At 63.4% G+C, this 25,257-nt stretch overlaps 3 protein-coding genes across 8 annotated transcripts; all 3 read right to left on the reverse strand.

Annotated features, from left to right (window-relative positions):
- Window positions 1–230: 230 nt before the first annotated feature.
- On the reverse strand, window positions 231–4,515 carry SIX5 (SIX homeobox 5). Its single transcript, XM_027619283.2, has 3 exons — window positions 3,671–4,515; window positions 1,864–2,663; window positions 231–1,591 (listed from the first exon to the last, which is right to left on the reverse strand). The coding sequence occupies exons 1-3, from the start codon at window positions 4,480–4,482 to the stop codon at window positions 978–980; spliced, it is 2,226 nt and encodes a 741-aa protein (XP_027475084.1). The 5' UTR covers window positions 4,483–4,515; the 3' UTR covers window positions 231–977.
- Window positions 4,516–4,682: 167 nt separating this feature from the next.
- DMPK (DM1 protein kinase) lies at window positions 4,683–16,007 on the reverse strand. Of its 5 annotated transcripts, none has more exons than XM_027619285.2 (15): window positions 15,726–16,007; window positions 13,325–13,416; window positions 12,956–13,039; window positions 12,770–12,865; window positions 12,047–12,195; window positions 11,619–11,712; window positions 11,112–11,318; window positions 10,764–11,027; window positions 9,975–10,060; window positions 8,344–8,455; window positions 7,442–7,605; window positions 7,227–7,324; window positions 7,008–7,054; window positions 6,626–6,711; window positions 4,683–6,287 (listed from the first exon to the last, which is right to left on the reverse strand). In XM_027619285.2, exons 1-15 carry the CDS (start codon window positions 15,883–15,885, stop codon window positions 6,128–6,130), a joined length of 1,899 nt encoding a protein of 632 aa, XP_027475086.1. In that variant the 5' UTR covers window positions 15,886–16,007; the 3' UTR covers window positions 4,683–6,127. The 5 variants fall into 5 exon arrangements, with proteins under 5 accessions (XP_027475086.1, XP_027475087.1, XP_027475088.1 ...); XM_027619286.2 differs by having other exon boundaries at window positions 6,626–6,715; XM_027619287.1 differs by having other exon boundaries at window positions 6,128–6,287; window positions 10,779–11,027.
- Window positions 16,008–17,016: 1,009 nt separating this feature from the next.
- DMWD (DM1 locus, WD repeat containing) lies at window positions 17,017–24,220 on the reverse strand. Of its 2 annotated transcripts, XM_027619999.2 has the most exons (5): window positions 23,716–24,220; window positions 22,270–22,452; window positions 19,024–20,334; window positions 18,111–18,185; window positions 17,017–17,771 (listed from the first exon to the last, which is right to left on the reverse strand). In XM_027619999.2, the coding sequence occupies exons 1-5, from the start codon at window positions 24,154–24,156 to the stop codon at window positions 17,724–17,726; spliced, it is 2,058 nt and encodes a 685-aa protein (XP_027475800.1). In that variant the 5' UTR covers window positions 24,157–24,220; the 3' UTR covers window positions 17,017–17,723. The 2 variants fall into 2 exon arrangements, with proteins under 2 accessions (XP_027475800.1, XP_027475801.1); XM_027620000.2 differs by lacking the exon at window positions 18,111–18,185 and having other exon boundaries at window positions 17,020–17,771.
- Window positions 24,221–25,257: the final 1,037 nt, after the last annotated feature.

Here is a 25,257-nt window from a genome sequence, read left to right on the forward strand (position 1 = left end):
GGGGGCTCCTCCTGCAGGATCTGGAGGGCCCGGGGGCCTGCAGTTGGAGAGAACCCACACCTTCCCAAGCGGCAGCACAGAGCTGACCTCCAGCCCCCCCCCACCCCCCCACCCCCGCCCTGTCAGGGAGCGGGGGCCAGAAAGCCAGAATCTTGGGTGGGGCTTTTTTATGGTCCAGTGTTTCCTTTGGGCAAGTAATTTAGTAGGTAGCCCACACCCCTGGAGGTTCTAGTTGTCTGTTAACTTTATTTTAATTGAAATGGAGGCATAACATGTCCTAGAAAAATAAAAATTTATGATACAAACTAGACACAGGGGTCAGGGTTGCCCCAGGGGTGAGGGGATCTTTGGTCTGGGGCCGGAGGTGAGAAAGAAGGCTCTAGTCCAGGGGGAGCCTCACCCAGGCCTCCCCGCACCTGCCTCCCTTTTCAGCAGGGAGGGCCCAGCCCGGGGGAGAGGGGGGAACGGTCCTGGGGGTCTGGGGCACAGGACTGCCTGTCCTCCACCCTCCGACTCCAAGTGGTTCTGAGAACCCTGGATGTCAGTGGACCTATTAGTGTTTTAGGGAGTGACGGGGGCGGGCTCAGGGGCTCGGAAATCCAGCCACGTGGTAGGGCTTGCAGCTCACAGCTAGTACCAGGTTGCGGGGGGGACATAGCCCCTGAGTCAGGACCCCCAAACCTCCCCGTATATTTGGGGCACAGAGCAAGGAGAGGACTGTAACAGAGGACGCCGCCAAGCCCAAGGACGGTGTCCCCGGGCGGGAGTGGACAGGGGCCAGCCCGCCCCCCCCCCCCCCGCCCCGGCACCTCCAGGGCTTGGAGAGGTTCCACGGCCCGGGTGGGGGGCGGCGCACGTAGTGTGTGGCATCTTCGGCTCAAAGCGACCGTGTCTGGGCGGCCCCTCGTTCGGCTCAAAGCCCCGGGTCTTGAGCACCATTGGCAGCAGAGGTGAGGAGGCCCGGTGCGGGAGGGCGGTCACAGTTCCAGAGGGTCTTCCACAGGCACCGACTGTAGCTGGGTCAGAACCTTGGGCTCGGCTTCCAGGCCCTCGTCAACCTCGCCTCCTGCCGTGGACCCCAGGAGCAGCCCCTCGGGGTCGGGGTCTGACAGCCTCAGCACGGTGTGGGGGGCCTGGGTCCCCAGCCCCTTCTCTGCTTCCAGCAGCCCCTCAGGGCCCGCGCTCAGTTCCAGGCCCGCGGGCCAGACGGGCATGGCTGCGGGGGACAGCAGGAGCCCTTCGGGCGGGGGCGCCGGGAAGCCGGGTAGGAGACCCGAGGAATCCGGGGAGAAGGGCAGGCTGGCAGCGGCAGCGGCGGGGACGGGGACGGGCGGTGGCGGCGGCGCAGACAGCGGGCCCAGGGCGTGGACGTCCGGGAGAGCAGGGCTGGGGGCCACCGGGAGGGCTCCCTCGGGCACAGAGATGGCCGGGTCTGGCTTCAGGGGCAGGGCCAGGCCGGGGGCAGGCGGCAGGACCTGGGAGACCAGCATGCTGGTGGGGAAGGTGGCCGTGAGGATGATCTTGCCCTGCTGCACGGCCACGCCTGTCACGATGGGGCTGCCCGACACGGGGTTGGCCAGGAGAAAGTTTCCTGTGGGGACGAGACATGGGCCAGGCGCCGGGGTGAAGATGACGCTCGGCAGGGCAGGCAGGGAGATCCGCAGGAGGCAAAGCGAGCGCCTTTCAGGCGAGGCCTGCGTCCTTGTGGCTTGAACCTCAGGCCGCCGCCTGGTTCTGGAGGGTTCTGGGCCGCGCCAGGGATGGGCTGCCCAACCTCCCCAGAGCCCACTGCTGGCGCCGCCCCCCCCTCCTCCCCCCCCACCCCCCACCCCCCGACTCAGGCCCCAGCAAGGCAGGAGGTACCTGGGGCGGTGGCCGAAGGCAGCTGCAGGGCAGTCACGCCCACCCCGGAGTTTATCAGGTGCACGTTGGCGGGGCCCGCGGCTGCCACCTTCACGGGGCTGCCCGGCCCGGCCGCTAAGAGCTGCAGCGGCCCCACCGCCTGGGGCAGGGTCACCACCTGTGAGGTGGGCACCACCTGTGGCAGGTTCAACAGCGGGGACGCGGGGCCCAGGCCTGCAGGGTACCCAGGGGGCGGGGAAAGCGGCACCACCTGGGGAGCAGCCACCGACGGCACTGGCCCCGGGGGAAGAGGGAAGGGGGCAGCCGGTGGGGGACCGGGCACCACCTGGGGCAGGGGCCCCGCAGCCTCCTCTCCCGCCGGCCCCGAAGCAGCCACCTGGGCCTCCTTGGTCTTGGCGGCCTCGGGCTGAGCCTCTTCTAGCCGGACCTCCCCGGTCTGAGGGTCCAGGACCAGGGAGGTCTTGCCTTCGCTGGGCCCCTGGGGCCCGGGCTGCGGTGCAGGAGGACCACTGCCACCCGTGAGCAGCAGGGGGCCCAGGCCGGAGGCCTCCCCGAGGGCCAGGCTGTTGATGATGACAGGGCTCCCGTTGAGGAGCACGGCGGGAGAGCTGCCCGCAGCCAGGAAGCTGCCGTTCACCAGGATGGAGGAGGAGGCAGCGCAGGGCGCAGCAGGGGCGGCCCCGGCCAGGAATATAGAGCCCTGGGCGGGGGCCTCCGCCGCCACCGGGGCCACCGCCCTGTCCAGGTCCTCGGGACTGCGGCTGCACTCGTCCTCGGTGGCGGGGTTTCCGTCAGACTCGCTGGTCAGAGAAAGGATTGTGAGTTGTGGTCCCAAACGCCCTGCGTCCCCACTGGCTGCCCTGCCGGAGCGCGGGGCTGACCGCTGCCTCCCCACCTTGCCGGGGCCCAAACTTCTGCAGCCGAAGGCCTGGACGGGTCGGGTTATAAAACCTCCTCCTGAGACCACCCAAGGACCCCCAAGAGGGAGTCTCTGCAAGTCCAGCATTGATACCTCTCCATAAACACTAAAGCAGGCCCCATCGGAGGGAGGAGGCCCTCCTCTCCCAGCCCCTTGGCCTCCGCACCCCAGAGGCTGAGTACTGGGCTGCCCCGGGGTCCCCTGGGTCGGGCAGCTCCGCCCGGCGTCTTCCAGGAGAGCGAGGAGGCAGCGCCGCCGCCCGCTCAGTTCCCGGTGCCTCCCCCGCCTCCCCCCCGCCCCCCCAGGCCGGCGTCAGAAAAGGGAGTGAGAGACCGGCGCGCAGGGTGGGAGGGGAAGGGCTTGGGTTACAGGGAAACCGGAGCTGGGGAAGGTTCACGTTTCACAACAAAGACAGACGACGGACCACGCTGTTTGGGCCCCGAGGGGGGCGGTGAGTGGGGGGGGGCGGCGGTGAGGAAGAGCCACGGTCAGGGAAGGGCCCGGCAGCCCCGGGACGTGAAAGATGCCCCCACGCGCGGTGGGTGGACAAGGCCCCGTCCCCCTTTCCGCAACCCCCCATTTCCTCACTGCCTCCCACCAGCCACGGACACGGATGGGATTTGGGACGGAGCTCTGAGCGCAGCAGAGGGGAAGCGGTCTCCCGGCCTCCGCGACAGGAGCTGCGGGGTCCGGGAGAGGGCCCGGGCCGTGTGCCTGTTCCGTCCACACGTATTCCCTGCGCCCTGGGGGGCGCCTGAAGCCGTGAGCAGGAGGTGTCCCCGGAGCTCGGCGCGCTGACTCCAGCCGTGAACATGGGGGAGAGGGGGGGTGGCTGGTGGGTGGCACGTCCCCGGGAAAGCGGCACTTGCGCCGCCCGGGTCCCCTCACCTCTTGCAAGGCGCGCCGCCGCCGCCCCCGGTCCGATCGCGCTGTCGCCGGTTCTTGAACCAGTTGCTGACCTGCGTGAGCGAGAGGCCGGTGAGCGTGGCCAGGCGGCGCTTCTCGTCCGGCGTTGGGTAGCGGTTGCCGCGATAGCAGGCCTTGAGCGCGGCGCGGGAGCGCTCCTTGAAGCAGTAGACGGTCTCTTCGCCGTCCCATATGGTCTTGGGCAGCGGGAACTTCTTGCGCAGACGGTACTTGTCCACTGCGCCCAGCGCGCGGCCGCGGGCCCGCTCGGCCTCGTGGTAGCGCGCGCGCAGGTAGAGGTCCTGCAGAAAGGCGTGGTGGGCGGCGGGGAAAGGGCGGCTCTCGAGCAGCCGGTAGAGCTCGGCGTACTCGCCCCGCTGGAAGGCCACCAGGGCCCGAGCGCGCAGCACCGGATCGCTGCCACGTAGGCGCTCGGCCGGGGGCAGTGCGCCCAGGAAGCGGCTCAAGCGGCCGGCGTGGCCCGCCTGTAGCAGCGCCTCGCAAACGCACGCCACCTGCTCGGGCGAGAAGCGGAGGCCCGTGGGCGGCTCGGCAGCGGCCTCGGGGGGCGACCCGGGGACGCCCGGGGATCCCGGGCCCTCCGCTCCCGACGCCGCTTCGCCCGCCCCGGCCCCGGCCGCGGCCGCTGCCTCACCCTCGGCCGCCTGCAAAGTCTGCAGGAGCTGGCGCGCTTCCTCCTCCTCTTCTTCGGTCGCCGCCGCCGCCGCCGCCGCCGCCACCGCCTCCCCCCCAGCCGCCGGCCCCGCGCTCGGCTCCGCAGGCAAGGTAGCCATGTTTTGCAACTTTGGGAAGTTCCTCCCTCCTTCTCCTCCTCCCTCGGGCTTTCCCCAGCCCCCTCCCCCGCCCGTCCCCCCTCTCCGCCCTCCTCTTCGCGCTGCCCGATCTTCTCCCCCCGCGCCGACCCCGCGTCTCCCCCAGCAATGCCAGGCCCGGCTCTCCACTTGGGTCTCGGTCCCAGTGTCCGTGTGAGTGCCCGCCCCCCTCCCCGTCTGTCCGTGATTCTCCTTTTGTTTTCCCTCCGCCTCAGGCCGCGCTTTTTTGCCTCCCCCCGCGTGTGCCTCAGGCTCAGGGCCTCAGTTTCCCCATCGGGACAACGGAGAAGGTAACGGGCCGTCCGGGAGGGCTAAGGGCGCGAAGCCACCTCCGCCCCGAGACTAAGCTTCTGCACGCCTCCGTCTCCAGAGTCCTCTGAAGGCCCCCCCACTCCCCCATCGCCGCCTGCGCTCCGCCCCTCGGAATTCCCGGCTCCGCAGGGGGGCGGGTCTGGCAGGGAGAAGGGGCGGAGGAAACGGGTTAGAAAGTTTGCAGCAACTTTTCCTGAGCAAGTCTCTGGAACGGAGGCGCGTGGCCCGCGCAGGCGCAGTGGTAGGAGGATGGCCGCGCGCGCAGCCGGCCCAGCCCCCTTCTTCCCGGGGAGCGGGTGGCACAGCTGGGCCACAGCTGGACAGGGGGCGGTGCCTCCTGGTGGCTCGCTGGCCATCTCCTCCTGGCCGGATGCCGAGGCCACGCCCCTCAGCGTCCCCACCCCCAGCCCCAGCCCTGATTCGTCAGCTCTGCGGCCCGCTAGCCTCCCGCCAGGCCATTGGCTGCCTCCACTCGCCTTCCGATTGGCCCCCTGAGCAGGCTCCTTCCCGCAACGCAAAGAGAGCGGACACCCGGGACTTCAGAGCTTTGGGCAAGACGGGAGTGCCTTTTATTCGCGAGGATCGGGGGTGGGGTCCTAGGTGGGGAGAGACAATAAATACTGAGGAATGTCGGGGTCTCAGTGCATCCAAAACGTGGGTTAGGGCGCTGGGGTCCTGGAGCCTGTCAGCGGGTCGGAGGACAGGTCAATAAATACCCAAACTGCCGAGGCGGGCGGAGCCTGCGGTGGCTCCGAGAGCCGCTTACGTGAGGAGGGTGCGGGAGTCCCCGAAAAAGCGGGGCTGGCAAAAGCACAAGGTTCCCGAGAGAGCGGGCGGAGCTCGCACTAGACGTTAGCCGCGGGAGGAGAACGTTCCCAGGATAGCAGGGCCTCATGCGCAAGGATTGGTGGTCTGCGAGCCGACGGGGGCGGAGGGGGGGGGGAGGCGGGGAGGGTGAAAAACTGATGGCCGAGCCCTGGCCCTGCTGCCTCCTCTAGATCGCAGTTTGCCCATACATGTCGGGGCCTCAGCCAGGCCGCAGGAAGGAAGTGGTCTGCGCTCTCCCCGCCCCGCCCCCCCAACAGCAGCTGCAGCATTCCCGGTTACAAGCCTTCCAGGAGCCCCGTGCTCCGACCGCGGGCCCGGCCCCTCCCTCCCCGGCCGCCAGGGGGCGGGCCCGGATCACAGGGCTGGAGCTGGGGCGGACACCCACGCTTGGAACGGTGTGAACGCAGAGGCGGTGGGAGCGGCTTCTGGGCGGTGCCCAGGTCACCCAACCCTCCGGCTTGGGGTTCTAGGGTTCAGGGGGCGAAGGCGGCTCCTGGGTGGCGCCAGACCGGGGCGAGATGGTCGGCGCAGGCCACCAACCCAGTGCAGCCCAAGGCGGCGGCAGCAGCCAGAGCAACGGCGAACAGGAGCAGGGAACGCGCCTCCGATAGGTTAGGCTTAGGGACCTGCGGACAAGAGGGCGGGATCAGGTCCCCGCGGCACGGCCCACCGATTGGCTCCTGAGACTCGCCACGCCTACGCCCATAGGTGGGTCCACAATCCTCTCTGCACTGCGCCCCGCCCCCGCGGGCAGCTGCGGTTGGTCCGCTGGCAAGCCTCAAGTCTTGTCGGAACTCGCCACTGGCTGCTTCCTAGCGGCCTGTGCTGATTGGCTGCCCGGGCATCCTCCCTCCCCGCGGCGGGCCCGGCCCGACAGAGGCGCAGCTAAGCAGACGCGGCTTGGGGTACGTGGAGCGAGGAGGGGGCGCGGCGGCGGCGGGCGGGCGTGAGAAGCCGGACGTACCCTGGCAGGGAGCAGCAGGTGGCGGCGGTGCATGGGGCCTGGCCCCACCAGCGGGCATTGGCCCAGAGCCACGGCCGGGGGGCCATCTAGCTGGAGAGAGAAGGGACAGGTGACCCGATCGGAGCCCAGCCCGGCCCGGCCGCCCTCGGCAGGGGGCGAGAGACAGCGGAGGGAGTCGGGGAAGGAATCGAGGGAGATCCTAGACGGGATCTGGTTAGAGGCCTGAACCGAGGGATATCTGGTGGGGGGGGGCTGCATGGAGGGTGTCTGCCGTCTGGAACCCCCAAGAGATAGGGTGATCCCTAAATCTGGACGGGGAGACAGGGGCAGGGTCTGCAGAAGGGCCAGCAGGCTTGATACAGGGGAAAAAGAGGGGTCTTACATGGGAAGGTGGATCCGTGGCCCCGGGACTGGGGACCCCCGTGACAGCTGGAAGGAGAAGAGAGAGGCATAGGGCGCGTGGAGGGACGGAGGAGGGCGGTGGCGCGGCGTGCCCCAGCCTGGGCCCCTCGCCCTCCCCCAGGTGTCCACACACGCCGGGGGCTCACCTCCCCGCCACCCCCCCGTCGCCCTCGGGAAAGGGGACGTCTGAGGGACTCGCCTGCGTCTCCCCCGGCCTGCAGCAGCTCCATCCGCTCCTGCAGCTGCCGGACATGCGCCTCCAGCTCTCGGTTCCGGGCCTCGGCCTCACGGAGCTGACTGCGGGGAGGAAAAGACCGTGAGAGAAAAAAAAAAAAAGACAAGACCGTGAGCCCGCCCGGACCCGAGCGAGACAGGCTGCTGGCGGTAGAGAGGCCCTGGCGCCCCGACCCCGACCTGGCAAAGCTCTGGTTAGCCGTGCGGATGGCCTCCAGCTCCCGGCTCAGGCTCTGCCGTGTAAGCACCTCCTCCTCCAGGGCCTCCTGGAGCTCCTGCAGCGTCACCTGGGCCTCCTGGGCCTCCGCCGAGGCTGGAATGGCCTCCGGAACCGCCGTTTCAGCCTGCGGGCGGGACGCGCTTAGGGCTGCCTGCCTGTGGCTCCTGCGGGGCACCCAAGACCTGGGCACAGGTTCTAGGCTGAGACGCCCCCCCCCCCCCAACTGTCCTCTAGATCTCTGGGAATCCTCACAGCTCCTGCAGTGACCCAAGTCTCCTCCTTCCCTAACTAACCCCAGCCCCTGGTCTGGGCCCTTCCCACCCACCTTCCACACACGGGAACCAAAGGGCTGTTCCTAAAACTAACCCAACTTGACCATGGCCCTCTCTCTCCCCGGCCCTCAGCGCCCTCAGGGGAACGCCTGCCTCACCAAAAGGCCCTGTTTGGTTTGTTTCCTGATGACCTCAGTCTCCCCTCCCCTCATCCTCCTCCAGCCTCCTCCTGGAACAAGTCAGCCCTGCCACCCTCCTTTCCTGTTCGAGAATAAACCTTTGCCTTGAAGTTCTGGCCGCTGACCAGCCAGTGGGTACTTTTCCTCCCATGGATGGTCCTCCCCCTGCTCCTCCTCCTCTTCCGGGTTGCCCCTTCCCAGAGTCCCCCTCCTCCCACACACAATGGCCTGTTTTAATTTCTTCATAGGGATCGTCTCCGACTGAAGTAATTTTGTCTCTACTGTGTTTTCTGTTGCTTTCTGTCAAGTGAGCTCCCAGAGGGCTTAGCACCCCACAGCATGCAGCACCCCGGAAGCCCTTGCCTTTCTCGCCCATTCGTCCCTGACTGACCTTCTCCTCCAAAGACTCACTGTTTCCTCCGGTGGGGTCACCGTGGCCTCGGGGCTGGGTGCTTGCACAGGTGGCTCAGGCAAGGGCTCGGCCTCCAGTTCCATGGCCGTGGGGCCTGGGACCTCCTCGTCCCTGAGGAGAGGAACAGGGCAAGGGGAGGGAGAGCTAGGCCCCCTCGAGATGTTGCCCCGCCCCTGGATTTAGAGCCAGGACTCCCTCTCCTGTGGCCATGGGAGAGCCAGACCCTGAAGACCCCCTAGTGTGAGGAAGGGAGAGGGAGAGAGAGAGGGGAACTGATTTGCCAGGTTGGTGTGACAGGTCCCCTTCTTGTTAGTAAAGGCCTGCCCTTCGCATGGCCTCATGGCCCTGGGAGCCGGCCTCTCTGCACCTTCTGGCAGATCCTGGGCTCCACATACCCATGCTCTGGGGTCGGCTCATCTCCCTCTCCATGTGACCTTTGCAGACCCCTCTCCTTTGGACGTCAGGACAGTGAGGGGGGACCCCACCCAACTCTAAGCCACCTCCAAAGACACGGTCTTTTTCTGGTCATCAGCCCCCTGCCCCCACCATCCCCAGCTGCTGGGAAGAGGTCACACTTTCCCGGGGAATATGAAATTGCAATAAAAGTGGATGTTGCCTCCAACCCAACGCTCCCTCCAGTGGAAACAGGTCTCAAGGGCCTGATGAGCCTGGTGAGCGCGGAGACCGAGCTGAGGCTATTCATCCAGCTGGGTTATAACAGAGATGGACTGATTGAGTCCCGACCTGCCCAGTGAGGAGAATATTGCACAATAGCTCATGCTGTTGTTCATTCATGGTAAGAAATGGCATTTGTGGGGCACCTGGGTGGCTCAGTTGGTTAAGCATCTATGTTCGGCTCAGGTCATGATCCCAGGATCCTGGGATCGAGTCCCGCTTCGGGCTCCCTGCTCAACGGAGAGCCTGCTTCTCCCTCTGCCTCTGCCGCTCCCCCTGCTCGTGCTCTTTCTCTCTCTCTGACAAATAAATAAATAAAATCTTAAAAAAAAAAAAAAAAGGGCTTTGGGCGCCTGGGTGGCTCAGTCGTTAAGTGTCAGCCTTCGGCTCAGGTCATGATCCCAGGGTCCTGGGATCGAGCCCCGCATCGGGCTCCCTGCTCCGCGGGAAGCCTGCTTTTCCCTCTCCCACTCCCCCTGCTTGTGTTCCCTCTCTCGCTGTGTCTCTCTCTGTCAAATAAATAAATAAATAAATAAATAAATAAATAAATAAATAAATAAATAAATAAAATCTTTTAAAAAAAGGCTTTATAGTTATGAGTGATTCAACGAGTTTGTATTCTTTTAAGATCAATTTAGAAATTCTAAACTTATTTTCTAAGATTCTGAGGTCCCATGACTGTACTAGAAATCTGAAAGTGGAAGGTTGGAAGATTCTGGAAGGCCGAGTCTGTGGCTCTGAGGTTTTACAACTGAATCTAAAACTTCACAGTACTTATGGTCTGAGATTTTAAGGTCCTACATCTCTGGACTCCTAATAGTCCGCGGTCCCAAGGCGGGAAAGTTCCAAGATTGATCCTGCAATTCTACTGGGTGCCCCTGGACAGCGTCCTGGGACCTCTGGAGGCTGGCACCACTTGTCCACTCCTCACAGGCCGCCCAGGGGCACTGCCTACCTGAGGGCCATGCAGGAGTAGGAGTAGCCCACAAACGGCAGGTGGACCCCCAGTGGCATGCCTTCCCGCATGTCCGTCAGCGTCTCCTATACAAGAGAAACACAGATGTGGAGTGACCTGTGCTTGTCAGAGCTGGTCCCTCGCCCCTTCCCAGTCTGGCCTTAATACCTGCTCCCACTATCCTAAGTGGCCCCTCCCTCGTTTTCTTTCATTGTGTCCTGGCGGCTCCCCTCGGGGTACTCTCCACGCTGTACTTAGATACTTCTCCAGGCTGTAAGTGGACGAGGGCAGGGGCTGGGGCTGGCTTGGTCCCTGTGTGTCCCCAGCAGCACCCGGCACAAGGGCACCCAGACTGAACACGCGCTCACTCGGGATAGTTTGTGTCACAGTTGAGAGAGAGATGGCCTAAGAGAGATTCCTCCGCGCCGTGGTGCTTTCCTGCCTCTCACTTCTCATCCCTCCAGGTCTCAGCTCAAATAGTGCCTCCTCCAGGAAGCCCTCCAAGACTTTCCATGCTGGGTCAGGAGCCCCTCTCCCTGCCCTCCCCTGTTCACCCCCCCCCCAACTCTCTGGGCCATCATTGTCTGGGGACCAGTCTATGTTCCCCACTGGACTGGGAATCCAGGTCACCGCTGGGTTCCCAGCACTGGGCGGGCACAGAGCAGGTCCTCTGGGGGAGGGATGATTTCAAGACCTCAGGAGATGGGTACTATTCTAAGCCCAACTTTCTGGGTAAGGGATGAGGGGGGGAGGAATACCCTCTGCCCAGCAGGGGTCGCAGGTACCTACCCCGCCCCCGCTCACCATGGCAGTGAGCCCGTCTTCCACCACATCGAAGTTGCACGTGTCAGTGGCACCCTCAAAATCCGGCGTAAAAGGGGGCACGCTGTCTCGAAGACCATCCCAGTCAAGGCCAAAGAAAAAAGGATGATTCTGGAAATCACCTGCTCCGTCCCGGCCCAGCCGCATCTCAGGGGGACACAGCAGCTGCTGGATGAGGTCTCGAGCCTCCTCAGGGACCCCCGCATCGGTCAGGGGTAGAGACAGGTGCTCCTGCCAGAGGGAGAGGGAAAGCGGGGGACGTTGGCCTGTCAATATGCGTGGACGGAGATCAGGGGTTCCTCTGGCCGTGCTCACCTTGTAGTGCACAATCTTGCCGTAGGTCTCAGCCGTGGAGTCGGCGTAGAAGGGCGTCTGCCCGTAGAACATTTCATAGGCGAACACTCCCAGCGCCCACCAGTCACACTCGGGCCCATAGCTGCCCATCCCGGGGCCGCCGCCCACGGCCTGCAGGATCTCCGGGGACAAGTAGTCCGGGGTGCCCACAGCCACCAGCGACCGCACCTGAGCCAAAAGGTGCAGAGCTGGGCTCGGCCCCGCCCCTCCGAGCTCTGGCCCCGCCCCTCCCAACCACGCCCCGAGTGCTTAGTCCCTCCCCTTGCCTGCTCTGACCCGGAGCCGCTCACACACTTAGGCGTGGGTGCCCTCCTTCTCTTTCCCACTCCAAATCTGGTCGTGCCCCCACCCTAACTCTACCTGTGTGCCTCAGCCCCGCCCCCACACTCTGCACTTCCGGTCCCCCCACCTGACCCCACTCCTCTTTGGTGGCCCGAGCTGCTCAAAGCAGCGCACCGCACGGCTCACCGTTCCGTCTGCCCGCAACTTGAGGCAGGAGCCAAAGTCGGCCAAACGGATGTGGCCGCAGCGGTCCAGTAGGATGTTGTCGGGTTTGATGTCCCTGCGCAAACGGAAGGAGAGGGTGGGGGATAAGTGAGCCTCCCTCCATCCAGCTCACCAGGCTCCACCCCTCCAGGCAGCACGGCCTCGGGTCCCCACCCTCTTAGGGACCGTGCTCTCCGATTGTGGTCCCCCCCTTAGGGGATTCTGCAATTCTGAACCCCACTCCTCTGTCTCTGTCCCCAGTGGTCCCAACCAACGAGGTCCCTCTCCAGGCCCCACCCCCTCTGGGCTCCAACCTTGGCGGTACCCTGCCCCCTGCCCGGGTGCAACTTTCGCTTTCCCTCTCTGGGCCCCGCCCTCAGCCCCAGCCCCTCAGCCCCTGCTGCGCCCACCTGTGTACATAGCCCAGCCGGTGCACTGAGTCTATGGCCATGACAATCTCGGCCAGATAGAAGCGCGCCATTTCGGCCGGGATCCGCTCCCCAAACTTGCTCAGCAGCGTTAGCAGGTCCCCGCCCACGTAGTACTCCATGACCAGGTACTGGCAGGGGGCGTGTCATGGGGGAGGTCAGTCGCACCCCTCGGCGCTGACCGATGATAGCCCGGGACAAAGACTCCCGCAGATGCCCCATCCCTGGGCAGAGACTCCGTAGCCCCAGCCCCAAGGGAGCCCAAGAGATTCCCAGGCCAAATCAGAGACACCCCCGCCCCCCCCCCGCCCAAACCTAATTCTCCCAGGATGTCACTGGACAGACAGAGCGGGAAAGAGAGCCCAGAGAGCTCCCAGTGCCTAAAGTACAGAGCCTAAATACCCTGCCCAGGGACCCCCACATAGATTGTAGAGAGCTATTCCAGCCCAGGTAAGAGATCCGCCCCCCCCCCCCCCCCCCCCCGCTTCCGACGGTGGCATCTTTACAGGGTCCTCTGGAATCAGCCCGGGAAAAGAGCGGTAAGGGACATCTCCCATCCCGGGAAAGGAAGACCAATTCCTCCCACACCCAGAGACACCGCTGCCATTTCGAGACAGCCTAGAATTTCTCCCTGACCCCGCCTCGTTCACTGACAGCCTCGGGATCGGGGTCCGTCTCCCTAGTACCTCCGGGTCCGGGGCTCACCAAGTAGTTCTCATCCTGGAAGGCGAAGTGCAGCTCCGTGATCCAGCGCCGGTCCCCGTTCACCAACACATCCCTCTCTTCGCGGAAGCACGACACCTGCGGGGCACCCGGAGGCACTGAAGCGGCCGGGAGCCAGAGCGGGGGTGGGTGATCCTAGCGCCCTGCACATCCGGCCCCCGCCCTCACCTCGCCTCTCTTCAGCATGTCCCATTTATTCATGATCTTCATGGCATACACCTGGCCCGTCTGCTTCATCTTCACCACCGCCACCTGAAGGCCGAAACAGGGTGACTGGGGGCAGAGGTGGCGGGGGAAACACGCGGGCTCGCCGAGACTGGAGTCCCCCCGTAACACAACCTACTCGTGGCTCCGCCCCACGATTAACGCCACGCCCAGCGGCCTCAGGCCCCGCCCCCGCCCGGCTGGTGTAGGCTTGCTCAACTCAAGTCATTCATCAATTTCTAAGGTCCCGCCCCAAACCCCTGGGTCCCGCCCACTGCACGAAAAGTCGCGTCCCCTGCTCCGCGGAGCTTGTAGCCGCCGCTCAAGCCTCACCTCACTGAACGCCCCGCGTCCGATCACCTTCAGAATCTCGAAGTCATCCCTCTGCAGTCGGGCTTCCTTAAGCCTCGTCGCGATGGGTTCCACTGGGGGCCGGGGGGAGGTGAGAACCGAGGGTAACTGGGATTGACACTGGAGACGGGAGGAAGTCCCACCCTCTGCCCCTCAGTCTCCCCCTCTCTGTCCCTCCTCGGTCTCCTCTGTCCCTTGTTCTCTCCTCTCTCTGTCTCTCTCCTAGGACTGTCAGCCTCCCAAAGGCTTCCCGGCAAAAACACTGTGTGAAGTTTTGGGGACCCCAAACTGCCCTCCTACAGAAAAAAAGGTGGGATGCCTGAGGAACCCCTTTTTGGGAAGAGCATTGGGCCAGAGGGGCTCTAGTGGGTGCAGGTGGAGAGGGCGCGCTCTCTTCTGAAGAACGGAAGATGTGAGTTCCCAGTCCTTAGGGCCCCCTGAGCTTCAGGCCCCACGCCTACTCTGGCTGGGAGTGGGAGCGCCTGCCAGGCCCACACCCGGGCTCTCAGTCTGTCTCAGGTCCTGTCCGGGAACATTCAGTTTAGTCCAGCAGCTCCAGGTTTAGAGGCTGCTGGTTTTGGACACTTTGGGAAACACTGGATTTGGGGATGGGGCCCCGAGAGGGAACAGGAGAGGAAGACAAAGCCCGCGTGGACCCAAATTCCAAGCTCTATAGTGTGTTCGTTCTGTCCTCAACTCCAGGAAGAGGGCTTCTTTAGTCACCCCTCATTTACGGGAGGCCCCCCATTTACCGGAGGCCCCTCATTTAGGGGAGGCCTTTACGTGGCTCAGAAGGGTGAAGAGGTTGGCCCGAAGTCCTACAGCTGGAATGTTAAGGAGGGCAGGTAGGCAGGGGAAGGCCCAGGTGGAGGGGATGCAGGGGCACAGGAAGAGGGAGGACCCTGGGGACTTGGGAGGCAGGACAGAGAGAGGGACGGGTTCAAGTGAAAGTAAGGGGAGATAGAGTGGGCTATGGCAGGGGGAGACAGGCCCCCATGAGTTTCGAGGTTCGGAAGAGCGGGCCGGCAGGGAAGAACCAGCCAGGGCCCGGGACGGGGGAGGGAGGAGAGAGCCAAGATGTTGAGCCCTTTTAAGGCAGCAGGAACCCAGGCCCCCTCCCCCGCCCCGGGCAGCCTAGCAGGGGAGGGGCCGCAGGATGCTGCTCAGGCCACAAAAGGAGTGCTCCTTACTGGAGAGCCCAGACCCCTGCCCCCAGCTCCGGGCTCAGTTTACCCTGCTAGCTCAACTTCACGCTCTGCAAAATCGGGCTGAGAGAGTTACTAAGGGCTGGGGGAGGCGGGGAGAAAGTTCTTCCAGGGGCTGAGTGGCCCGGCCTTTGGTGTCCACCTTCCTATCTGCGAAATGGGAGGGACAGGAGCGAGGCCTGGGTCAAAAAGCGATGAGCCCAAGAAACGAGGGAGAGCGGGAAGCAGAGAGACAGAGACATACAGAGCCCAAGGACCGAGTGCAAGCCACTGAGGGACAAACCAGTGCAAGGACAGAGTGGCAGGGTGTCAGAGAGACGGAAAACCAAGTGAGCCTGAGTCCTGGGGTGGAGGAGGGGAAGAGGCCGACAAGGCCAGAGGTGGAAGCATCTTCCCTTCAGACCTGTCTCCAGGGAAAGACCTGGCCAGAAGGGACTTTGTGGGAGAGCCCGAAGGTCAGAAGTCATGAGAACCAGGGACCTGGGGAGCTGCCCCATGCAAACTAGACAGACCAGGGCTGGTGGAGAGGGGGGTGGCCAGGCCCTAGAAAGTGGGCATACCCAGAACCTGAAATTGTCCCTCCTCCATCCAGGGGGTGGGGGTGCTGGGTGGCGCCTGTCTGCGGAGCCGGTTCTCCCCCAGGGCCTGAGTGGCCGCACCCTCCCAGTGCCTGGGCACCTGTTGGGGCAGCGGGAGACGCTGGCGCTGAACACCTGCCCACTGGCCGCACCCCTGGCAGCTGCCCCATGCTGTCCCTTCCGCCTGGCCCCGTGCTCTGGGAGGCCAGGGTGGAGAGCCACGGGGCGCATCTTGGTGGTGGTGGAGGGGGGGTCCTAGGATCCGGGGCTCCCAGCATGTCCCTAGGCCTAGACCTTGGGGAGGGGGTACAGAAGGACCACGGGAGGCCGTGCCCAGTCCAGCCTACCATGGCTCCCAGGTCACAGTTCGGAGTCATGGCTGCCCTAGCCTCTGCTGACCCCAGCCTGCCCTGCCAGGGTGGCACAGGGGTAGGGACATGCCACCCTAGGACCCAGGACCAAGTTCTGGGCTCCTGAGTCCGAGGCTCTCCCACGTCCATCTTGACCCCACTATCAGCCCTGGTGCCCGGCCCCACATCCTGCCTCTGCCCTGCCCCTACCGCCCCCCAATCTGTGCCACCCACGACGGCAGGCACTCACCCCACTGCAAGAAGTCGGCCACATACTTGTCCTGGGCCAGGTCGGAGGCACCCAGCTCCTGGTGGACGCCCAGGAGAAGGTCGAGCAGGGGCTCCAGCCCCAGGAAGCCAGGGTCCAGCACCAGCTGCTGGAGCCGCCTCAGCCGCACCTCGGCTGACATGTCGGGCAGGCAGCACCATGGCCCCCTCCCCGGGCCAGGGGCTCGGGGTCCTCCGGTCACGGGGCCTGGCAGCCCCTGTCCAGGCCTTGGGGCTCTGGCTGCATGTCTGCCTGTCCCTGGCTGTCCCCTGGGCCTCTCTGGCCACTTCTCTCTGCTGCTGAGGCCTCCTCCCCTTCTCCCCACCCCTCGGGGCGGCCCCCTCCCGCCTCCCAGCCTTAACCCCTCAGGAGCCAGGCCCCCCAACTCCCTCCTGCCAGGGCCCCTCAGAACACGTCAGTGTGAGATGGGGGTTGGAGAACCTCAACTCTCCCACGATGCCTGCCCCCCAAAAAAGGCGGAGCACAGAAGTAGCTACAGGTGTGGCAGATGCCAAAGATGAGCCCTCCCATTCTGAGGGGGCCAATTAAGGTTCAGAACGATCGGGTAACACCCTTCTCAAGCCCTGGAATTGGGGTGGGGGAGAAAGGGGTGAGGCCTGGGAAGGGGGGGGCAGGAGGCCAGGGAAGTTTCGCGGGTGACTCAGCCACAGATTCAGACTTTGGGATGGTTTAAATTTAGCCCTCAGGCCCTCTGCTTTACACTGACTTTTTTTTGGCAGGAGGTGGGGAAGGGGTGGTGAGAGAATGGGGAAGGGAGGCCCTCAGGAGCCAGGACCAGGGGTGACCCACTGGCCAAAGCCTGGGGGAGGCAAAGGAGCCCCCAAAATAGCTCCTTGGACCCTGGCCGCACAGCCACATTCCTGCCCGGGCTAGGATTAGAAACAGAAACATTTCGGGGGGTGGAGGGCAGAGCGGGAAGACACCCCTCCCTGCAGCTCCAGAGAGCCAGCCAGGAGGGATTTTCGTTATTCCCTGCAGGGGTGGACAGCGCTCTGGGAGGAAACCATGATCTCCGGCTGGCTCTGGACGCCTGTGCCCTGAGCCTGGAGGCCTGAGGCAGCGGGAGGCCAAGCCTTGGGGCACGTTCTGGGCACCTCAGGAGCTACCTGAGGGACCCATCTGGGCAGCCCCCCCCCCCCCCCCGTATCTGACCTGGACAGTTCGGGCACTTTCAAACTGGGAAGGAGGCCCCGGCGGCACTCTTTCCTCCAGAGTTGGGGGTTCTGGGGGCTCAGGGCTGGAGGCCTGGCACGTGGGTGACCCACCAGCTACGTGCCCGGAGTGAGTCCCTCCTCTGGCCTTCAGCTCGTCCGGCTATGAGAACGGAGCAGGGAGGGCACCAGGTCGGGGGACAGGCAGGGCCTCTCTTCCTTTGGTGTTAGTAGCTGGGTTCTAGGGCTGCTGCTAAAGTGCACGCACACTCCCTCCCTCCACACCTCCCAGAAGGGACCAGAGACGCTGTGAAAACAGGGAACTTTAGTATAAATAAGAGGTCCTGGGGGACAGGGAGGGCCCCGAGGGGCTTCCATAATTTAACACTCTTCAAAAGCACAAACAACAGCAAGGGCAGGGTGGGGGCCAGGGGAGGGGTGGGCCACCCCAGCCCTGCCCACAGGAGGAGGGGCACACTGCAGAGCTTGTGGGCGGGGAGTCTCTCCCCCAGGAGTGACCAGTCACATGCTGGGGACAGGGATGAGGTGAACACTGATGTTTCAGAGGAAGGGGTCATTGTACTTGGCAGTGGGTGGGGACAAGGCTGAGGCCACACGGGCCACTACATCCCCCCAAGTGTCTGGGCCGGTCTGGGGGACCCTGACCCCCAAATTTGTGCAGGGCAAGGGACTGGAGCAGTCCATCCATCATGGTTAGTCTTGTTAATCCGTTGATCCGTGAGGTCAGCGGGAGGGTTATGGCTAGGAGGCGGGGAACATTGTGGGGGGAACCCCGACATCCATGGCTTCACACCACTGTGCCGCTCGGGGAGTTGCCTGGCTGGGAGGAGATGCCCTGGGGAAGATGAGAGGGGAGACAGGAGGGTTAGAGACCACCTGGGGCTCCCACCAGTCCCGTGGGGAGGGAGCCAGCCCGGAGTCCCCAAGGCGGCTGCCACCCTGGCCTTGCCATTCAGTCCACCCCAGAGCCCCCCAGACAGAGGCCGCTGCTCTAGGTCGGGAACTCCCAGCTCCGCTAGCTTCCCTGGCCCCGCAGGCGGCACTCTTGGACAATAATTAAAGCGCTTGGGTGGTCCTGAGCAGAGGATGGGGGTAGGGGTGGAGAGGATGGGGGGTAACTCAGGGCCCTGACTGGGCAGGTGGGGGGGGGGGGAGAGCTCAGGGACAAGCCTACCTCTACCACTGACTTGCTGGGTGACCTGGGCCAACTTCCTTCCCCTGTCTGGGCCTCGGCCTCCTCGTCTGTGAACTAGGGAGATAGAGGGGTCTCTTTCAGGACTCGCCAGACTCCCCAAATCCCAACGACCCTGCGTCTGAGACTGTGTCATGGACTTCTAAGGATTCAAGACCCTACAATTCTAAAACCACTCTTTGAGGGAACCAAGCCACGGGCCTCAGGCCTAGCACCCTGGGCACACAAGCCCAAACCCTGTGGAGCTGAGCCCTCTGCGACAAGAGCTCCAAAGATGGAAGGCGCCAGGCCTGTGCTCCCCCCCTTCTGGGGTCTTCCTGAAACCCCAGTGCTACCCCAGGAGGTGGACACATCCATCTACCACCCACCTTCAAGGCTCCCTAAGAGGTGACGGAGGTCAGCAAGGAGTGGTGACTTGCCCAAGGTCGCACAGGGAGCAGCCCCAGAACCCAAGCTGGGATTCCATGAGCTGGAGCTCCAGAGTCTGAGATTCAGGCCGGAAGGCGGGCCCACAGGCTCAGTGTTGCCCGCAGAATTTGACCCACATTGTTCAAATGGTTCACAATTCACAAATCGTATGTCCCATAGAAACACAGACTTGGCTTCGAGTGACAAGTGATAAGGCCCGGCTGTGCTGGGCCCACTGGCCGCCCTTCAGATAGCTGGCCATGGTCCTCACCACTCCTGGCTGTCTCTTCTACCCAACCCTCTCTCTGCTGCCACGGAGAGTTCTAGAAGCCTGGTACTCTAAGATCTGAGAGGTCTTGCTCTGGGATGCTAAGATTTCCCTGGCTTCCCCTCATCCCACAGGGCTAAAGGCTATGACTGCAACAAACCCTCCTGCCCATGCCCGCCTCCTCCTGGGCCCTGGGTCGGCCGGCATGGGGCCACTCACCGCCTTGCCCGGCCGGGCCCAGGTACAGATGAGGCCCTCCTGGCAGGCAGTGATGATACAGTCCTCCAGGAAGAGGAGGACCGTGAGCCGCTCCTGGGCGATCTTCTTGCACACCAGGGGCTCGAGCAGGGGCACCTCGTGGATGCGCGGGCACAGCGCGGTGCCCAGCACCTTGGCTGGGTCCAGCCGGCTGCGGGGGGCGGGGCCGCTGGGCTTGTCCCCGCCGCCGCCCCCGCCCCCGCCGCCCCCGCCGCCGCCACCGCCCCGGCTGATGTTGCCGAGGCTGTGGTAGCGCTTGTGCTCCTTCTCTGACCCCCGGTCCCGCCGCTCCTGCAGCGTGAGCGTGGCAAAGCGGCCGATGCTGAACGGCGTGCCCGGCTCAGTCGTGGCGCCCGCGCCGCCCGCCTTGCCACTGCCGGCCGGGTGCGGAAGGCTGTTGGAGCGGGACAGTGAGCGGGGCAGGGGGCCGGGGCCGGGTTCGCCCCCGCGAGAGCTGCTGGCGGTGGGCGGCGTGGTGCCAGGCGTGCCGGGGAGGGTGCGGGTGCGGGCCAGGGGCGGGTGGGGGTAAAGCACGTCTTCCGTGAGGTCCCACAGGCAGAACTGCGTGTCCTGGCCCGCCGAGCCGAAGCGGTAGGTGATGGGGCCGGCTTTGGGCAGCGGGGAGAGGGGGGCTCCCCCGCCCGAGCCTGTGCCCCCCGCGTCGGGCTCTTCCTCCTCTTCCTCCTCCTCCTCCTCCTCCTCCTCGCCGCTCCGCTCCGTGTCACCACTGGCCGCTGCCGCCTCCTCGGCCCTCGTGGTGTAAGGGTCAAAGGCTACAGCGTTGACCCAGGACTTGTGGCCGTGGCCTCGGGCCACCACACGGCCCTCGGTGAAGGACCACACGGTGACCAGGTCATCTTCGCCCCCCGTCACGACATAGCGCCCGTCAGGGCTCCAGCACACACACAGCAGGCCCCCAAAGTAGCTCTTCATGAGCCCCCGCAGGAGCATGGAGTCGAAGTGGAAGACGCGCAGGCAGCCGTCCTGGCTGACGCAGGCCAGGTGCCGGCCGTCGGGCGAGAAGGCAAACTCGTTGAGGGGCCCCTCGCCCACCGCCCACTTGGCCAGCGGGTTGCGGGGCGCCTTGCTCTTGGCCGCGTAGACGGCGAAGCCCTCGCCCTGCTTCAGCAGGCTGTACTGGGGCGGGGCCGAGGCGCACGGGTGGCTGACGTTGTACAGATACAGGTGGCCGCTGGCGTGCGAGGCCAGGAACAGGCTCTCGGATTCAGGCAGCCACTTCAGATAGGTCACCTTGGTCTTGTCGATCAGCCGCTGCCAGGAGAGATGGCGGGGGTTGGGGAAGGCGGTCGGCTCCTGGCCGACCTCCCCCCAGCCCGGGTTTCCCGAAACGGCCCTCAGACCTCCTCGGAGCTCCCCCCACCCCCCCCACTGAGGGTAAGGGCTGGACCCCGGACCATAGGAACGCAAAGGAAGAAGGGCGGCCTGTGAGGCAGCCACAGGGAGCTCCACGGAGCCTTGGTGTCCCCGTCTTTGGCAAAGGGAAAAGTCCTGCTTTTCAGAGAACTCTCCTCATCGGTCTAACCCTCTCCTCTGTCTTTACCGCGTCGGGCTCCAGGCAAGAGGTCGAGTCACAGAACATCAGCTCCCCCGGGGAAGGGATCCTTCTTTGTGTGGTTCACCAGTCTAGCCCCAGAGCACAGACCTGTGCACACAGGAGGTGCCCGGACCCACGAGGGACCGCCCCGTCCCGCCAGCTGCGCATGTGCCTCCGCTTTCCCCCTCACAGCTCATGTCCAACCTTTTGCTGATACCCCAAACCTACACTCGTCTCCCCCGAGAACCCCACGGCAGCCTTTCTCAAGCAGGGCTCCAGAGAGAACGGAGCCCTGAAGCCCCCTGGAGCCCATCGTACACAATGAATCAACTTCCCCAGGCATCTAAGTGGCTTCTCGTTCTTGGGAGAAGTTAAAAAAGAATCCCATCATCTCTGTGTTCTCTGGCTGAGACGAACCCTGGTCGAGAAAGGCTCTGAAAGCCAAAGTCTTTCCCATGACCCTCCAGACCCTCCAGGGGCTGGCGTCTCCCAGTTGTTGCTCAGGACCCATCTCCCACCCTCCCCTCAGGAGCTGTTCTGGCCACACACCCTTCTGCTGTCCTGCTTCCAGGCTTTTGTCGTCGTCGTTCCCTCTCCTCAGAATGTCCTCCTCCCCTGGTGACTCTCTTGCCTCCTTCAAGTGTTTATTTCAATGTCACCCCCCTCAGTGAGGCTTTTCCTGACCCAGCCTATTTAATTTAAGCCTCACCACGCATTCCACATCCTCCATCCCCCTTCCCTGCTGGATTCTTCTCTGTGGCGCTCACCACCTTCTGCCATACAGCATCCTTAATTTATTTGATAACTGTCTGCTCCCCAAGCTAGATGGAGGCTCCACAAAGGCAGAGCCCTCTGTTTTGCTCACTAATATGTGAGATCCCTGGTGCTTAGAACAACGCCTGGCACAGACCAAATGCTCAATAAGTATTTTGTGAATGGATGAGCTGGTGCATTTTTAATCCATTCACTGTTGTTACCCTCACTCCCTTCTGCCATTCATGCATTCTGTATATTTGGAACACCTCCTCTGAACAGGGAGAAAAAGCCAGAGGACAAGAGCAGCCCCCACCCATGGATGAGGTCGTTCCTTGGCATGTTCCTTTGGCACCAAGTCTAGCCAGGACTGAGCCATCTCCACATACGATTTCGTAATAATGGTCCCATGAGGCAGGGATGAGAATCCCATTTTGCAGAGAAGTAAAACTGAGGCTCAGGAAGGACAGTCACCTCCCCAAAACCATATAGTGAGTCAACGGTGCAGCAACGACTTGAATCCAATGCTCACGGGCCCAGAATTTGAAGATCAAGGGCTCTGGCTTCAAACAAGTCCCAATTAGAGACTAGCCTCGGCTGTCTTACGGACACCACAATCCCTAACCCATGGAGGAAAACTCAAGGACTAAAGTGTTCAGCACAGGGCTAACAGCCCAGAGGCCCCGAGCACAGCAGGTGCAGCTGTCATTATTAGCTGATATCCCACTAGCTGCTGTCCGTGACCCATGCCATATATCTGTCAGCCCATCCCGTCTCTCCTGTATCCTGCCCTTCTCAGGCCTCCACTGGTCCCCAGGCAGCTGCAGTCTCATGGCAACGCTGTGTGGGTGGTGAATGGGAAAGGGGAGCCGTTCTAGGCCCCGGGGGCCCATAATCACCTCTTCATTGAACAGCTTGCTGGTGTCCTTCTTGATGAGATCCAGGTACTGCACCTGGCCAGCTGAGAATCCCACCAGCAGGGAGATGGTCTCTGTGGCAGCAGTGAACTGGTTGAAGTCATGGCAGGTGGGCTGGGTGCCCTTATAGATCCGCTTGTCAATTGGCTTGTTGAGGTCAATGGACTTGAGCAGTGGGAGAAAAGGAGTTAAAAGCTTCTACCACTGAGAGGAAGGAAGAGGGTGTTGAGGTTGGGGGAAACCACTAAAAGGAAGCAGGGTTAAATCCCTAAGGGAAGTGGGTAGGTGGATGGGTGAGTGGGCAACCACAGACAGGAAGGGGGACCCAAATCACAGACCCAGTAAAGGAAAAGCCCCCCCCTCCACCCCACAGGAGACCATGGTGCCTCCCCCCAACGTTGAAAACTCTAACTTTAGGGACACCCTTGCCCACAGTATCAAGGCTTGGGGTCCCCACAGTCCCTGAGCTCCAATTCCTTTCCAGTCCTGGCCCACAGACTCAACAACTCCCCCTGGATCTTGGCACCTCAATATTCCAAGCTCCCCAAAACGCAGAGTCACCCAAATCCCCAGGACTCTAACACCCAACATCCCAGGATTCTCTTTACTTTGGAGTCCCTAAATCTCAGGACCCCCATCACAGTTCGTGGACACATTAAACCTCATGGTCCCCCACATTTTTGGTCCTTCACCACCTCTGGGCTCTCAGGATCTCCATCACTTTTGGGGACCACCACAACCTCCAAGGGTCTCATTCCCTCTGGGACCTACATCGCTCTAGAAATACCCATCACACCTGAGGATGTCCCCTTTGGGCTCTTATCACCTCCAGCTCCCCATCAGCTCAGAGATTCCCTCCAAGACCCTTATGAGATCCAGAACTCCAGCGTTCCTTAAGACTTCATATACCTGCAGGACCTCTATCACCTCTAAGTACCTCATCAATTCCACAATCATCCTCGCCTCTGGGCTCCCAAAGTCTCAAGAGCCCCCCAACCCCCTGCAACACCTCCGGACTTGCAACACCCCTGGGTTCTCCATCACTTTCAAGCCTGCATCACCTCAGGATTCTCCATCACGGGCTGATTCCCTATCACCCAGAACCACGAAGGGTCCCATAGCATCTCAGAATCTTTCCAAAATACCACTCCAGAACCCCCACGCATAACTTGGGGATCCCGCATGACCTCAAGATTCTCCATCACCTCTAGGATGGCCAGCACCCCGAAGGGCTTCCCCGGCTCCCACCACCTTTTAGAATTCTGCATTTACCTCTGGGTACCCTTCCCCCTGGGATGGCCGTCACATCGAGGATGCCTATCTCAGAAGCCCACATCCATTCGGGGACCCTTCTATCACTTCTGGATCCCCTCAGGGGGCCCTATCCTCTCTGCCAGCACCGAGGCCATCACGATGCAGGCCGCTCACCCGTTGGCTTCCGCGGCGGCAGCAGCCCGGGTAGAAATAGAGCTCGCGGCCCAAGTTGAAGCAGACGCGGTCTCCTCCGGCACCCAGCCCCGCGGGCGTGGCGGGCGGTTCCCCGGCCCCGGCGCCGTCGGGCTCCCCGAGGCGCACGAGGCTGAGGCGCACGGCGGGCAGCGCGGGCCCTGGACCCGGGCCTGCGGGCGGCGGGGACGGAGCGGAGCCCGCGGCGCCGGGGCCGGAGGACGAGGCAGGGCCGGGCGGGGGCTGCGGCGGCTGGGGCGGCGCCGGGGTCTGGGCGGAAGCCGGCCCCGACCTGCGAGCGGCGCCATCGCCAGGAAGCAGCTTGTAGAAGCCCTCGCGGGTGCGGAACTGCGACTTGATTTCCGCGCAGTCCCCCATGGCGGCGCCGGGGCCCGAGCCGCCCTCCGCGCCGCCCGCCGCCATCTTGGGCGCCCGCCCGCCCAGCCCGGGCCCCGCCGCTGCCGGACCGCCGCCCGCCACCGGGCCCCCTGCCGGAAGCCTCGGGCCCGCGCCGGAAGGGGTGGGGTGGTCACCCGGGCGACGCCTCTTCGATTGGCAACAGGATCGGGAGGCGGGATGAGCTCCGGCCGTCGCTCGGGTAACGGTTCTGGGGCTGGGGGCGGGGCGAGAGGTGGGCGTGGTCTTTGTGCCCGCGACCGACGTGTGGTTGGCTGCGGGGCGCGGCCCAGGGGGAGATGGGCGGGGTCATGGAAAAGCACAAATCCCTAGCTAGCAACGGCGCCCTGGGAACCGTTTGCCTAGCAACGGAGGGACCCTCAAGGGAAGGCCTGGTTCATAAGCCGGCCTTCCCATCACGTCACAGATGACCCCAGTGATTCTAGTGCCGCCTTAGACTTCCAACATACACCTTCCGGACCTCCAGTGTTTCCCACTGACGTCTTAAAATCCCTGACTGGCGACAGCATCTCCAGACCCTCCTCCCCAACCCTTGATGATCCCGCAGATCCCGCTGATCGCCAGCGTCTCCATAGAATTCCAAGGACTTCATCCGACCCACTACCGATTAACGTTAACCCTAAACATTTCCACATTTCCCACCAACCTCCAATATGTATCTCCATGACTTCACTATCTTCAACAACCTCACTTGGTCCTCCAACACCCTCCTCTGATTCCAAAATTTCATTGATCCCCACAATGCCCCTCAGTGTCCCAGTGATCCACTAGTAATCCAAAAGCGTTTGCTGATCCCATGAGCCCCCGCTGATAGCCAGTGCCCCTCACTTCCGCTGAAGCCACCCTGCCCCCATCGCAGACCTTCTTAAACCCATTCTCAGTGGTCTCTCAGATTTCTCACCGGAATGTTCCAGAGGCATCTTACACTCGACAAGTCCTGCAATGAAACTGACATCTTCCTCCAAATCCTGCTCCTCTCCTGTGTCCCCATCTTAGAGCTCGCACTGCCATTCCCCCAGTCACCCAGGCTGCAGACCTCAGGGTCTCCCTAGATCTGCATGGTCTCCCTTCACCCCCTGCTTCCAGTTCACACGTTTTTTGCGTTCT

This window comes from Zalophus californianus, chromosome 17, assembly GCF_009762305.2.
Source record: "Zalophus californianus isolate mZalCal1 chromosome 17, mZalCal1.pri.v2, whole genome shotgun sequence".
NCBI lineage: Eukaryota > Metazoa > Chordata > Mammalia > Carnivora > Otariidae > Zalophus > Zalophus californianus.